The sequence below is a fragment of the Protopterus annectens genome, chromosome 3.part0 (assembly GCF_019279795.1).
Source record: "Protopterus annectens isolate FY-2018-M chromosome 3.part0, PAN1.0, whole genome shotgun sequence".
Classification (NCBI taxonomy): Eukaryota; Metazoa; Chordata; order Ceratodontiformes; family Protopteridae; genus Protopterus; species Protopterus annectens.
This window is the reverse complement of record NC_056731.1, coordinates 792,784,759-792,799,552: the sequence shown is the minus strand read 5'-3', so window position 1 is coordinate 792,799,552 and position 14,794 is coordinate 792,784,759. Positions and strand designations below refer to the sequence as shown.

The 14,794-nt window shown below is 45.0% G+C and overlaps 1 protein-coding gene across 1 annotated transcript in view; it reads right to left on the bottom strand.

The window, feature by feature from the left end:
* LPCAT1 (lysophosphatidylcholine acyltransferase 1) overlaps nt 1-14,794 on the bottom strand; it is an 850,717-nt gene that overhangs the window by 223,052 nt on the left and 612,871 nt on the right. Inside the window, exon 7 of the mRNA XM_044065140.1 lies at nt 191-225. Within this exon, the coding sequence (XP_043921075.1) occupies nt 191-225 (35 nt within the window). The remainder of the gene's footprint in view (nt 1-190; nt 226-14,794) is intronic.

The following is a 14,794-nucleotide window of genomic DNA, read 5'->3' as shown; positions in this document are numbered from 1 at the left end:
GGGAGAATGTTTTCCACTTCCCAAAGGTGAGAATCCCAGCAGTGAATGCTACAACAAACATCAGTAGTTTCTGTGTAATACATAATTTACTGAATAAACTGATGACACTATAAATTCCTTTAAACCTGTTGAAACTTTTCCTATAAAACTGTGAAACTACATGTGTGACAAAATGACAAATTTTACTTACGCTCCGGGTCCTTGCCATGTCCATGTGATTGTATCCTGTAAAAGACAACAGTATTCAGCTTGCTACAGAAAATTTATGTACAGTACATGCTAGTAACACAGCACAACAAATGATGGCTGTATATCCCTTTAAAGTGAGCTTTCTATTAATTGTAGAAACTTCTAACTCAGTGCTAACCTTACCTCTTACAAAGAAGAAGTTTCACAAAAATGCTACCAAAGCTGCTAAAGAATTGGCCTTTATACCATAAGCATCTAGGGATTAAAAGCTTGGGTGTTATGATGACAACAGGAACTTCATATATAATTTAACACATCTCCTTCTATTGTATTTCATCGCTTAACTACCAAGCACAAATGTTTCTTTTTCAGGAATGTCCTGGAAGAACTGTTTGGTTGACAGCTCTCTGAAGTATGACTGATGACATTCTTGCTAATTATGGGAAAAGGTCAGTTGACTAGTGCGATTATCATAGTCCATACCACAATTTTTGACTAGGTTGATAAAGTCTTACAAAATGTCCCTGTTAGCAAGCAGTCTAAGCCCAAAACCAATGCAACGGGTTCCAAGACTTTCTTTTCAACTGCAATGTTGTAATCAGGATTGGATCAGCCACATCCATTCCAACTACTCATTCCAAAAGGAGTTATCAAAGGGTCTATATTATTCCCAATATATGACTTACCTTTCAATTGGTCGACCAACATGAATGCCGACATCCTAAAGATAAACCACCCTTTGTCAAAAACACTGACAGCCTAGTATGCATGTGGTGAGGAAGACCCTCAGCCCATGTAACTTTAAAACATAATTTTTTGCAAGGGGGACAGGCCCCCCTGCACTGCCCATGTAAGAGGCACAGCACCCTATACTCACCACTAATTATATATACTAACTCTGAGACTGCACAATCAGCAGGAAAAGGGAATATTCCCCTACCCAGGGGCTGTCCATCTTGCACACCTGTTGACCATCAGTACAGCTGACCAAATGTGGTTGTGGTATACATATATACATACACACACACACACACACACACACACACACACCTAAATATATCTATCTATATAATTATACACACATATCTTAATTGGGCATTATAGATAAACTTACAAAATTAGGCATAAACCCATTTGTCACTCAATGGATATCCAGATGTCTCACTGATAAAACACAAAAAGTTAGGATAGGACAATCCACCTCCAAAAAGAGGCCAGCAACTAGTGGAGTCCCACAGAGACTAGTGCTGAGGCCTCTCATTTTTGGCATGTACTTTTCTGAAGTAAGGCAAATGTGAATACCCTCTGGCTGACCAAGTCTGTAGAGGGCTGCTAACTACATGTGGTTATTGAATCCCTAATGACAAAGATACCATTCAAGAGGGCCTGATGCAGCCAAACAACTGGTACCACAGCCCTGGACTAAAACGCAATGTGAAAAATGCATAAATAAAAATGCATTATACTCTTTGGAAATATGGGTATCCCTGCAAATTACCACATTGATAATACACCCCTAAAAGTAGATCCAGTGGCCAAGGATCTGGGAACACATGTCAGTAACATGACATTTGACTACCATGTGTCTACTGTGGTGAGAAAATCATTCCACACTGCACAAATTTTAAGTAAGGGCATGGCATTCAGGCCCAAGGAGGTCACTGTCCCACTACACTTGGCTCTCAGCAGATCAATCACAGAGTACAACACACCCGTCACCATGTACCTGACCAGGCATTTGATGCAGCTAAAGAGACCACATAAGTTTCTCTCAAAAAGAATACCGAGAAAAAACAAGTCCTATGCAGATCATTCTCAAAGTCCTTTCCCTGTACTCTGTCTCCTACAGACTGATGTGCAGCTGTCTATGACTAGCCTACAAAGCATCCTCTGATCCCACACTGATGAATTAGTTACACACGGGCAAAACAAATACCATCAGAAATACTCATTCTAAGGACCTAAACTTTGTCTGTGACATAAGTAGGACATTTAGGAGGGAAAGGTACAGCTCTCAAAGATTGCCCCAGACCTGGCTTTCCATTCAAGTGAAGCAAAGCTCATTCCTAACCCTGTTGAAATGCATCATCAACTAATGGATGGGAAACTGCAAATCTACCCCTGGTTTGGCACCTATGTCTCTAAAGGACACAGACAACCTGTGAACACTTGGTGTGTACAAGACTATATCATAACCATAAACATAAAATTCATTGGGGTATTGACACATCAGAAATATTTTGGTAAATTTGGGGTAAGCCTGATTAGGCTTAAAATGGCTCTTCATCTGATAGCCAAGTAGCCACTTATGAACAGATATACATCGGTTTCCTGCAAAAGGTGTGTCTGTATATTTGGTCAACAACCCTTTAGTGGACCATTTATGATCAACTAATTAGATCATCAACAGGTGTCCAAGATCACACAATTCCTGAGATTGGGGAATATGCCCTTACCCAGTGTTTTTGTGCAAACTTGGAGTTAGTATATACAATTATCTAGGGGTGGGGGGTGTAGGAGGGGCTTGACCCCCCCTGAAAAAAACACTGTTTTTTTGGTTTTACTTTACATTTTGCATGCACTTTGGCCATTTCTTGGTGCATTAGTAGTTATGTGTCGGTGTTTGGCATTTTTACTTGGATGTTTTGCATGTCAACATTGGATGGATTCGATGGTTACCACTGCACCCATATATATCTCTTCCTCTCTCTCATATATCTGCATATGTATGAATTTTTTGTCTAGGGTACAGGCACTGAAATACAAAGAAGCTCCATAGCTAGCAAAAAATTATGTATTTAGAGAATTAAGAACAGCTGAGTTTTTTCCAAAATCCTATAGGGTGAACTATAGTATTAGGAAACATTTTGAGTGTGAATGTGGTGGAATCCTCTGGAATGGAGAAAATGATCAGGTACAACAAACTGAGAAACCAGGAACATGGCCTTGAGGGACAGCTTCACTTGCTTGAAAATGAAAGTGATCAGACAAAGAATGACCCCGGCTGGCTGTAATGGTGGACAGCAAGATGTAGGCGATGCCGAGTTTAAGGACTTGTTACAGATTATCAAGGGCTTAAAAGTAAAACAGAATTATACAGGAAATCATTGCCATTACAACAATGTGTGGTTAAACTGGCAGAGAGAAGATGTGGAGGATGTCACCTGGTAGAATGTTGTGCAGTACATAGAGCAAGTTTTGAAGAGTGTATTCCTGCAAATCAGAAAGTACAGTTCTGTACACTTACCATAAATGTAGATGTTCGAGTATATTCACTGTTGCAGTAATCACATTTGGGTTATCCCTGCCAGGGTAGCCCTCGGCCGGCCCAAATACCAGAGGCTTAGTATTTCTGCGTTGGTTGCTGTCACTTCAGGACTGACGTCAGGTCATCAGTAGTATAAGTAAGGCAGCCGACACCATTACATCAGTTTTTCTTGCCCTAACCTGTCAGGAGCCCCCAAGTGGGAGCCAGGTTCTGGTGGAAGAACCCTATCAGTAGAAAGTAAATACCAATATGTCCCTTGTAAGGAAAGAGAATAAAGAAGAGGGGGATGGAGGGAGGGAAGGGAAACCAGGACTACAACAGTGAATACACTCGAACATCTACATTTATGTAAGTGTACACAACTGTACTATGTTCTTCGTGTTTCTCTGCTGCAGTCATCACATTTGGGTTGATTCCCAAAGCTGAGGAAAGGGTGGAGGCAGTCAAGGAAACTAGGGGCTGGCTAGGATGTCCTGCAATACTGCAGAGGCAAACCCTGCCCTGGATTTGGAGAAGATAGGCAGGTGGTAATGTTTGGTGAAGGTGTGAACAGATATCCAGGTGGCAGCCTCCAGTTTGTCCCTGCTGGGGACTCCTCTGAGGAAAGCTGCAGAGGTGGAGGCTGCTCTGGTGGAGTGAGCCCTGACCCCCTTGGAAGGATGCTTTCCATGTTGTTTGTAGCAGAAATGGATGCAGTGTGCTATCCATTTGGAGATGGTTTGTTTGGAGATGGCTTTGCCCTCTGCCCCTGTAACAAAGCTAACCAGCAATAGATCAGACTTTCTGAAGGATTTAGTCCTGTCCAGATAGTACCTGAGCTGTCTGTGCACATCTAGAGAGTGAAGAATCCTTTCCGCCTTGTTCTGTGGGTTAGGGAAAAAGGTGGGCAAATGAATGGATTGGTTGAGAGCCATACTGGACACCACCTTGGGCATGAAGGATGGGTTAGTCCTGAGGGACACCCTGTCAGCATGGAAGACGATGAAGGGTTCCCACAGCCATTAGTGCTTGCAGCTCGGAGACCCTTCTGGCTGAAGTGATGGCCAGAAGGAATTCTGTCTTCCAGGAGAGAAATTTTAGCTCTGCTGAAGAGGCAGGATCGAAAGGGGGGGGCTTTTCCAACACAAAGTTAAGGCCCCAAGCTGGGGTTGGTGCTCTTCTGGGTGGCCTCAAGTTGCTAGCCCCTCTCAGGAACTGTTTGATCAAGGGGTGTGAGAAAAAGGGGCTGCTCAGTGGGAAAATGAGCAGAGATAGCAGAGACATGAATTTAAGAGAGGAAAAGGAGAGTCCACTGTGTAGCAGGTCAGCTAAGTAATCCAGGATGACAGGGAAGGAAGGCTGTGTTGTACTGGCTCCCTTAGCCAAAATCCAGGTGCAGAACCTTTTCCATTTGTCAGCATAAGACTTCCTAGTGCTAGGGTGTCTGGCCTCACTTATAACATCTAGAACCTGTTTGCTGAGGTTGGCAGATTGATCGGGGGTTAGGGAATAAGCCAATCTGCCAAATTGAGTGTCTGCAATTGGGGATGCATGAATTCCCCTTCCCTCTGGGTCAGGAGGTTTGGGATCTGAGGGAGATGCCAAGGTGGCAGAGGAGACAGGCTGAGCAGCAAGGGTTACCAGTGCTGGCGAGGCTAGCCTGGAGCTATAAGAATTGTCCTTGGTTTTTCTTCCTTTATTTAAAACAGTACCCTGGGGATGAGAGGTAGTGGAGGAAAGGCATAGACCGCTAGACTGACCCAGGGGAAGGACAGGGCATCCACTTTCCAAGCCATGCAGTGATGCTCCCTGGTGCAGAACTTGCTGAGCTGATGGTTGGTGTGGGATGCAAACAGGTAGAACTTCGAGGTGTCCCATTTCTGAGTTATTAGGGCGAAGGTTCTTCTGTTGAGCTGCCACTCATGTGGGTCCAGAAGATTTTTGCTTAAGTGGTCCACCAGAGAGTTGAGAGAACCCAGTAGGAATTGTGCTAACAGGTGAAGTTGCATGGCAGAGGCTGTGTGCCAAAGGGTCATGGTCAGCCTACATAGAGGGTAGGATTGAGTCCCTCCCTGCTTGTTAATATACCACATCACAGCTGTGTTGTTTGTTTTGATCAGGAGAGCCCCTGGGGAGAGAAAGGGCTTGAAAGCTATTAAGGAGTGCTGGACAGCTATCATCTCTTTTTGGTTGATGTGCAGATGGATTTGCTGTGGGCTCCATTGGCCCTGTATACACACCTGCCATCTAGGTGTGCACCCCAGACATAACCTGCTGCGTTTGTGGTGAGGGTCTGGATAGCGTGGGGTGGTGAGAAAGGGTGTCCTTTGTTGAGAGAGCATGCTGTTGCCCACCAAAGAAAATCTTTTCTGAAGCAAGGTATTATCCCAGGTCTTGAGAGTGTTGACACCAAACAATTTTTAGGTACCACTGAAGTTTCCTCATATGCAGTCTGGCATATGGAAGGAGTAAAATGCAAGATTCCATGAACCCCAGAGCTTGCAGGATTTTCCTTGCAGATAGTTGGGGGCTGGTAGCTAGTTGAGAGAAGTAGGATGTCAGGAAGGTTTGCTTTTCTGGTGTAAGGAATGCCGTCTGGGATGCTGTGTCCAGGCTTGCTCCCAGGAATATAATCCTTTGGGTGGGTACCTGCTTGGATTTCTTTTCACTGATTATGTACCTTAGGGAGGTAAGTAGGGACTTTACAAAGACCAGGTGCTTGAGCAGCTTTTCCTGACTGTCTGCCTGAATTAGGCAGTCATCTAAGTATGGGTAAATCTGGATATTCATTTGTCTGCAAAAGGCAATGGCTGGGGCCAGACATTTTGTGAAAACTCTGGGAGCAGTAGATAAGCCAAAGGAAAGCGCAGAGAGAACTGAAAGTGCTGAGATCCTGCCCTGAAGCAGAGTTATTTCCTGCATGATTCCCTGATAGGAATGTGGAGGTAGGCCTTCTTTAGGTCTAGGGTGGCTAGCCAACATCCTTGGAGAGCATGGTAGCAGCTGTTAGAGGGTGAGCATTTTGAGTTTTGGGATCGCCAGGAAGGTGTTTAGAATGGATAGATTGCGGATGGGGGCACCAGGTGTCCTTTTTCCTGGGTACCAGAAAAAGTCTGGAGTAGAAACCTTGGCCTTTCTGTTCTGCAGGATTGTGCTCTACTGCCCTCATGGAGAGCAGGGAAAGGACTTGCTTTTGTGTCTTTGCCCACTGGTTTTGAAGTAGGTCTGGGAACCCTTTTGGAGTTGGAAGGGTGTGGAAAGAAAATTTGTATCCCTGGGACACTATGTTGAGACCTCAGCGGTCGTTGGTAATGGTGGCCCAGGTGGTTGCATGAAAGGAGAGTTTTCCTCCTAGGGGTAAGTGGAGGTGGGCAGAGGGAGGGGATGGGGGAGGAGAGTCTTTGCAAGTTCTTACTGAGGGGGTGGCTTAGAACTCCCAGGTTTAGAATTGGAGGTAGTCCTCTGCTTAGATCTCTGTATTCCCTGTGGCTGCTGTCTGTGGGGTCTGGCTCCCCGGGGTCTGGGCTGAACTGACCTGGTGGGAGCAGGAAAAGACCATTGCTTAGAGGGACAATGCCTGCTGAACCTGGGTGGCTGGACCTGTAAGAAATCCTTAACTGTCTTCATAGATTTTGCTTTTTCTTCCATCCATTTTAAGACCCCTTCTGCCTTGGTGCCAAATAAGTTGTCTTTATGCAAGAGGGCATCCAATAATTTAGCTTTAACATGGTCCGGCAAGGTCTGTTCCTTAAGCCATGCATGCCTTCTAAAGACAGAACCGGTGACTGTTGCCCTGCAAGAAGCTTCTAGGGTGTCAAAATCACAGTGCAAGGTGTGTTTAGTTACTTGACTTGCAGAATGTATTAACTCTTGTAACTCCTTAGATTCTGCACAAGCAGGAAAGGAAGACATTTTTTGTTTGAGGAGTTCCAGGGTATGTTGCTGAAATTGTAGCATATGGACCTGACAATTTAGTACTCGGATAGCAAGTGTAGCTGAGGTGTATACTTTTTTACCCCATCTGTTTAGTGCTCAGGAATCCCTATCTGAGGGGGTGGGATTCTTAGCATAAGTTGCTTTAATTCCTTTAGGACCTTGAGAAATTACCTCAGGGTCAGCAGTAGGATTTTTAAAAAGAAATTTGTGTGAGTCAGGGACTCTGTAATACCGGTCTGGTTTTCTGGGTGCAGGAGGGAGAGTGTCAGGAGTTAAGCTGGATTCCAGGAAAACATTCTCCACAACATCCAGGACTGGGGGATGGCCAGGGGTCTGTGCTGTGGAAGATCTAAGAATTCCCTGAGTCTCTTTTTAGACTGAGGGTAGTCCTGGCTTTCCCATTGGAAATGCTCCCTTAAGGTGCAAAGGGTTTCCCCAAAGGAAAAATCCTCTGGGGGAGAGGCTGAAGGAATGGAATACTTTGCATCAGAATCCTCATAAGCAGAGAGGGGTTGCATGTCTTCATACTCAGATACATCAGAGTCTTCGGACTCCTGTTCAGACAAAACTACAGGGGACAGATCTCTTCTTCTTTTGGAAGGGGTTTCTTGGCTTCCCCTGATCAGCATGATAAGGTCTTCCTCCATTTTAAGCATTTGAGACTGAGGCAAGGAAGCAGGTGCCTGAGATTGGGTCGTTGGTTTCTTGGGTGTGGTTGGTAACCTGGGCCTAAGAAACTCAGTAGTTTTCGAAAGAACGGTAGTCGCGAAAGAAGTCGGTTTGTGTTGAGAATCAGTAGTGAGAAGGACTTCCTCAGAAGCCAGTGCCTGCTCAGTGGCTCCGGACCCATTCACGATACAGATGACCACAGGATCCTTAGTCAAAGAAAAGGTTTGCTGCATATCGGATTCCGAAAGGGTCTCCGTAGCAGCCTGTGAATCCAAAGAAGTGGGCAACAGGGGCTGCGAAAGCACCTCACTAAGGACTGGAGAACTGACGACTAGCTTAACGGAAGAGTCGTCGGTAGGTTTGGACCTGTGCGGTTTGTCTCTCTCTTTATCTTTACGTTTTTTCAGAAGATCTGCTGTCGGATGGCTTACTGAAGCCATATCGGAATTCGAGGACTGTAAGCGAAAATAGCTACAATAAGGGCCTGATGATGTATAGTTCTGGCATTGAACAAAGCACAGAAGCGACAGCGGGGGATGTTGTTGTTTGGACCTAAGCAAGTGATGCAATAAGAATGAAAGTCTCGGTGTGGTATTTGCTTTCCACAGGTGAGACAATTGTTAACTTTTTCTTACATCGGTTAGTGCAAAAAAAAAAAAAAAAAAAAGGATACCCAACGGGGTACATAGCTTTAGAAGACTTCAGCTTCAATTCAGAAGATGAAACTCAGGTAGAGGTCGACTGGCACTCGTGTGAACTGCTTCTGCTTCAGGCTCCATAGCAAGAAAGACTGATGTAATGGCGTCAGCTGCCTTACTTATACTACTGACAACCTGACATCAGTCCTGAAGTGACAGCAACCGACACAGAAATACTAAGCCTCTGGTATTCAGGCTGGCTGAGGGCTACCCTGACAGGGATAACCCAAATGTGATGACGGCAACAGTGAAACACGAAGAACATCTTTAAAACCTACTTGGATCAGATCAGAACTTATGCCTAGTGGTTCAGAGAACTGTGACACTGGTTCATTGGAAAGCAGATTATCAACTAGTTGGTGATATTCGGATTCCAGATTATGTTGATTTTGCCTCCATAAGTTTCCAGTAAGCCTAACACTGCCTGTGGACAGGACTGCTATCAGACCAGTCTGTCCCTTTCATGGCTGGTGCTCTTAAATCCAAGGCTTAAACAGACTGCCTTCTCCTCTTTGGAAGATGGTATATTTCCATCATTTTGGTTGAGCACTTTGGCTCCAGGCCAGTTATTTTACATTAAGAAGGTTTGTAGTCTGTACTTTTGTGGGAGGGAAAGGCTAGATTCTGCCCTTCGGAGATGGGCATTTCTGGTTAAATGCTTATTGTGCCTGCTTATTTGATCTGTTTCTTTCTGAAATTTGTGCGCCTTGTTTGCTGTAGCCCAGAAGTTAGTAGTTTATTGGCCATTTTGGGCTAATTTCTACCTCTTTCATTTCCGACAAACTTTCAACTTAAGCACTCAAACCATTCATTTCACAGCCCAGCACTTGCTCAAAACTCAAAAAGCACTAATTAACCCTAGCACTAGACCCCCTATACTGTCCAGAAGGACAAGGCTCTCTATTCGTCCCTACCAGCTAATCAGTAAAACAGCTCACTTTACCTATTCAGGCATGTCCAAAGGGCAGTTTCCCGTGTACTCTCCAGTCCAACTGGTGAATCTGGGCATTTTGAGGCAATGTTACAACTGCCTCATGTACACAGACAACCCTCTCCTCCTACCACCAAACACTAATATATGCGAGAGATGCAATTATACAGCCAAACTGGAGGCAAAGCTCTCGCAACCCAAGACTGGAACTGACAGTCAAGAGGAGAAGGGTAATACTTGCAACACACCACCAGTCTCACATAGACCTACTAAACCAACACTGGCAAATAACACACATAAATACATGAAAACATACTTGGAGGCTCTAAATAAAAATCTGCAAAAGCAACAGAGACCTCCAAAGCAGACACCCAAGCAACCACCACACCCCATCACAAACCATGAAACACATATTTCACATAATCAGTGTGCCATGCAATCACAGCCCTTAAGGCAAAATAACATACCCAACACACTAGTAATAGGCGACTCTATAGTCAGGCACACTGATGTCCCACTAACTAGGCTGGACAAGGAGAAGGGTACAGTTAAGCTGCCTGTCGTGCGCCAGGATCTGCCACATAACACAAGCACTCAGGTCGCTCCAGAACAAGTACAAATACGACTCTGTCATTGTCCATGTTGGTGTGAATGACCTGAGATGTACCTCCCTGGACTACATGAAAAGAGACATGGAACAGCTCTCTGATCACGTAGCCCAGGCCAGTATGACCTTGACCCTGAGTAGCATCCTGCCCTCACTGAGAATGATGCCACAGTATAAAGAAAAAATGATAAATGTCAACAGTTGGCTAAGTTTCTGGTGTCATTCAAAGGGGATCCAGTATCTGTCCACCTGGGACGGATGGCTTGCACCTGTCACCCTTAGGCTTTCAAATACTGGCCAAGGCTTTTGCCGCCCCATAGTGCCTTTTTTAGGCAAGGCTCAAGAGACAAACTCACCACCGTAAATAGCACAAGTAACCAAAAACTGAGGGTAATGATACTCAACGCCAGAAGTCTACACCTCAAAATGCATGCACTTGAGGCACTCCTCTGTATGGAGAACATTGATATCTGTGCAGTAACAGAAACCTGGTTTAAGGCTCCTGAGAGCACCCCAGCACTACCAGGCTACAACTCATACCATACTTTTCGGCCACAGAACCGGGACCGAAACACAAAAGGTGGGGGTGTTTCCATATTCATCAAGGATACCCGCACCTCCAGGTTAGTGGCACAGCACAATGCCTCAGAGATCATCCATGTGCAGCTAACAATGGGAAAAAACTGCAATTCAAATTGTCGCTTGCTACAGATCACCCCACCATGACCCATTCCGCGTTTCTGGAGACACTGGAAAATATGAAAGTCCTACCAAACGCCCTAATATTGGGTGATTTCAATTACCCAAACATTAAATGGGAGGACTACTCAAGTACTAACTCCCTTGCCCAACGCTTCCTAGAATTTATAAACTCAAATGCCCTGGATCAACTGGTCAACATCCCCACCAGAGGTGACAACATATTGGACCTGGTTATCACCAACATGGGCGACGGAGGTCAAATCCTCATTGGTTAGATCAGACCATAGACTAATCACTCTGGATATCCTAATTATGCCCCAACCACCAATCAAGGAAACCACCGTGAAAAACTTTTCAACAGCAAACTTCACGTTACTAAAGACTCACAGCCCCCATCCTAAGGACAACACTGTCCAAGCTGCTGAATCCCTTACAAAGGCACTCTATGAGCACCTGCAAGAATGCATGGATCATGCTATCCCAAGCAAAACCAAGACTCACTCTTCCAAGAAAAGGAAACCAGTCTGGTGGACCCTTGCCATAAACAAGCTATACAATGGAAGGAGGAAACTAGTACATAAAAAGAGTAAAATCCCAAGAAGGAAAGACATCCTTGATCAGTATCAGCAAGAAACTACGATCCCTCATAAAATCATCCAAGGCTAGTTTTGAAAGACAAATTTCCAAGGACTCCAAAGATAACCACAAAGCGTTCTTTAGCTATGTCAAGAACCTACATGGAAACTCTCAGATCTGCTCTGAGTTAGTGCAGTATGGCACAAAATACACTAAATCGACTGATATTCTGGCAGACAGGTTTAGTGAAAACTTCACCCCCCCCACCCCCTAATGGCCCCATAACCATACCAGAAGAATGTAGTTCCCCGGCAATCACTGACACACAGGTTAAAACAGCCCTATCCAAAGCCAAAAATGCAGCTTCAATGGAACCAGACGGTGCCCCAGGCTGTGCCTTACATGAGCTCTAAAATGAACTAACCCCTCACCTAAACACACTGTTCAAACTCAGCCTCTCAACAGGCTACGTACCCATAGAGTGGCACACAGCAATCATTATCCCACTCCACAAAGGTGGAGCCACAATAGACCCCTGGAACTATCGGCCTATAAGCCTGACTAGCCTGGTCTGCAAGGCTATGGAGCGCATCATCATGGAATTCATTAACAGAGTCTTTGGGAACCTTCAAACATTGGACCGTACCCAGTATGGCTTTGTTAAGGGCAGATCATGCCTACTAAACTGGGTTGGCTTCTTTAAGGCAGTTACCAAGGCTTTAGATGAGGGTAAGGAGGTCCACACAGCCTACCTACACATCGCAAAGGCTTTCAACACCATTCCCCATTCTGCTATTATAGACAAGCTGACCAGCCTGAACATAAACCCCTACGTCACGAGATGGGTTGCCAATTGGCTCACGGATAGAACCCACACGGTAAGAGTTGCAGACTCTAGGTCCGACTCCAAATCAGTTACAAGTGGTGTCCTCCAGGGCTCAGTCCTGGGACCTCTTCTGTTCGGTATATACTTCTCAGAGGTAAAGGTAAGCACAGGACGACTATGGCTGACCAAGTTCGCAGGTGACTGCAAACTGGGGGCCATAATTGACTCTCCAGCTGATACAGACATCCTCCAGAAGGGTCTCACTGAGACGGATACCTGGTGTCAAAATCATGGCCTCAAGCTAAATGCCAAAAAGTGCATAGTCATCCCCTTTGGAAAAAACAAAGTACCCGTGAACTACCACATACGTGGTAGTCCCCTAAATACAGAAAATGTAATAAGGGATCTGGGGTCCCAAGTACATAGTAATCTCTCCTTTGATAATCATATTGCAAAGGTGGTTAGAAACTCCTTTTATGTGGCCCACCTAATCACAAAAGGGCTCGCATCTAAACAAAAGTTATTGTGCCAATCTACTCATCACTCATTAGATCCATCATAGAGTACAACGCCTCATTTGGAATGTACCTTACAAGACACCTGCAACAGCTGGAAAGACCACAGAAGTACCTCACCAAGAGGATTACTGGCCTCAAATATATGCCTTATTCAGCCCGATTGATGAAACTCCATGCTGTACTCGGTTGCATACCGCTTACTCAGAGATGATCTCTGCCTGACATACAAGGCCATGTCCAACCCAGAATTGATGGACATGCTCCACCTAAAAAAACCGCAAATCCCCAAGAGCCACATGCTCTAGGGATCTAAACCTCACCACAACTATAAATAGGACATGCTGGAGGGATAGATTCCTGTCCCAGAGACTCCCCATGGTTTGGAACAGGATTCCAATCTACATTAGGCAGAGCCCCTCACTAACACTCTTCAAGAGAAACCTTGACGAGTGGATGGGAAACGGAAAATATACCCTAGGGATCACTGCAGTGGCTCTGCTGGACAGAGGCACAGGGAACTAATGGCTCTGCTGGACCGAGACACAGGGAACTAATCTAAAGGGGCGACGAAAGCCAATACATTCTGGCTAGGCTTACAGATGCCCTTGGGCAGACAGCCTAGTACTTACCTATGAATCTATTTCTAAAGGGCGCATTAACTACTCCTGTCCTCAAAGGGGTACGACTAAACCATGATTGTCTAAACATTCCCTTCATTAGCAGGAAAGCACAGTTTTTGCAGCTGGCAGTGTATTTGATTGATATTAACAGCAATGAAACTTTACAGTCTGGGTTTCAGGTCATTTGGTGCTGAGCCAGCTTTCACTGGTGTCATTACTGATCTCCTGTTATCATCAGAATAACATTATTCTAACTTGCTCCTAAGCTTTCTCATTAGCATATGATATTGGGGCCCATTCTATATTGCTGGACTGACTTGAGCATAACTGTGGAATCAGTGGTGGTGTACTGTACAGGTCTGCCTCAGATATTGTTGGCCACTCTCTGGGGTAAATTTCTCAGCTTCCAGCCCTTCCTAACTGTGGGGTAAGACAAAGTTCTTCTGCTCTTAGCCCCTTATTGTTCATTCTCTATAGGCTTCCTTTAGGAGACATTATATAATTGACAGGTTTGATTACAGTGCCCAGGAGTGCCTGCATTAGGATTTTGCTAACATCAACTACTTACCTGAACACTTGGAATACCTACACTCTTAGTTTGGGGGTCTGGGGACTGATTCTGACAGACCAGATTAAAGCAGTTAAGTCTTCCAGCTTCCATTTTAGGAACAGTGCTTCACAATGCCCCTTACTACCCTGCTGACCACCCTGTTGCAGTACATGCTTTTCTCTCCTCCCAAGTTATCTTCTAGAAAGCTCTGTACCCGGGGATTCCTGACTTATAACTAGATCACCTGCAACTTGTATAAAATTCTGCTACCCAGATACGTGTCAGGCTCCCACATACTGTTGTGCTCATTCTGTGTGAATTGGACTCATTCCCTGGCAGGTAGCATATTATATTTATAGAGTAAGCGTTTTGATAAATCTTGCTCTGTATGGGCTGGGAATGGGGGATTGGTGTGTAGGGCCAATTAATCACATCAAAATCACAAATGGCCACTGCATGCCAATCATTTTAATACAGGTGAGTATGCACAGAGCAGAAAAGACATTAAAGAGAAAGGCCTAATCCTTCTTGTAGATGATGGCACAGATTCCTCATTCCTATGGCATGAATAAGCTGTGGGGATCCCACACTGCAGGAATTCATGGAACAAGAGAGCAGTTTGGAGGCAAGCTTGGCAGCCAGAGGAGACTTGAACATGAAAGATAGTACTCTACACTGCCAACAACCTTAAAGCCTGAAAACACATCCTTCTCAGCCCACCTTGT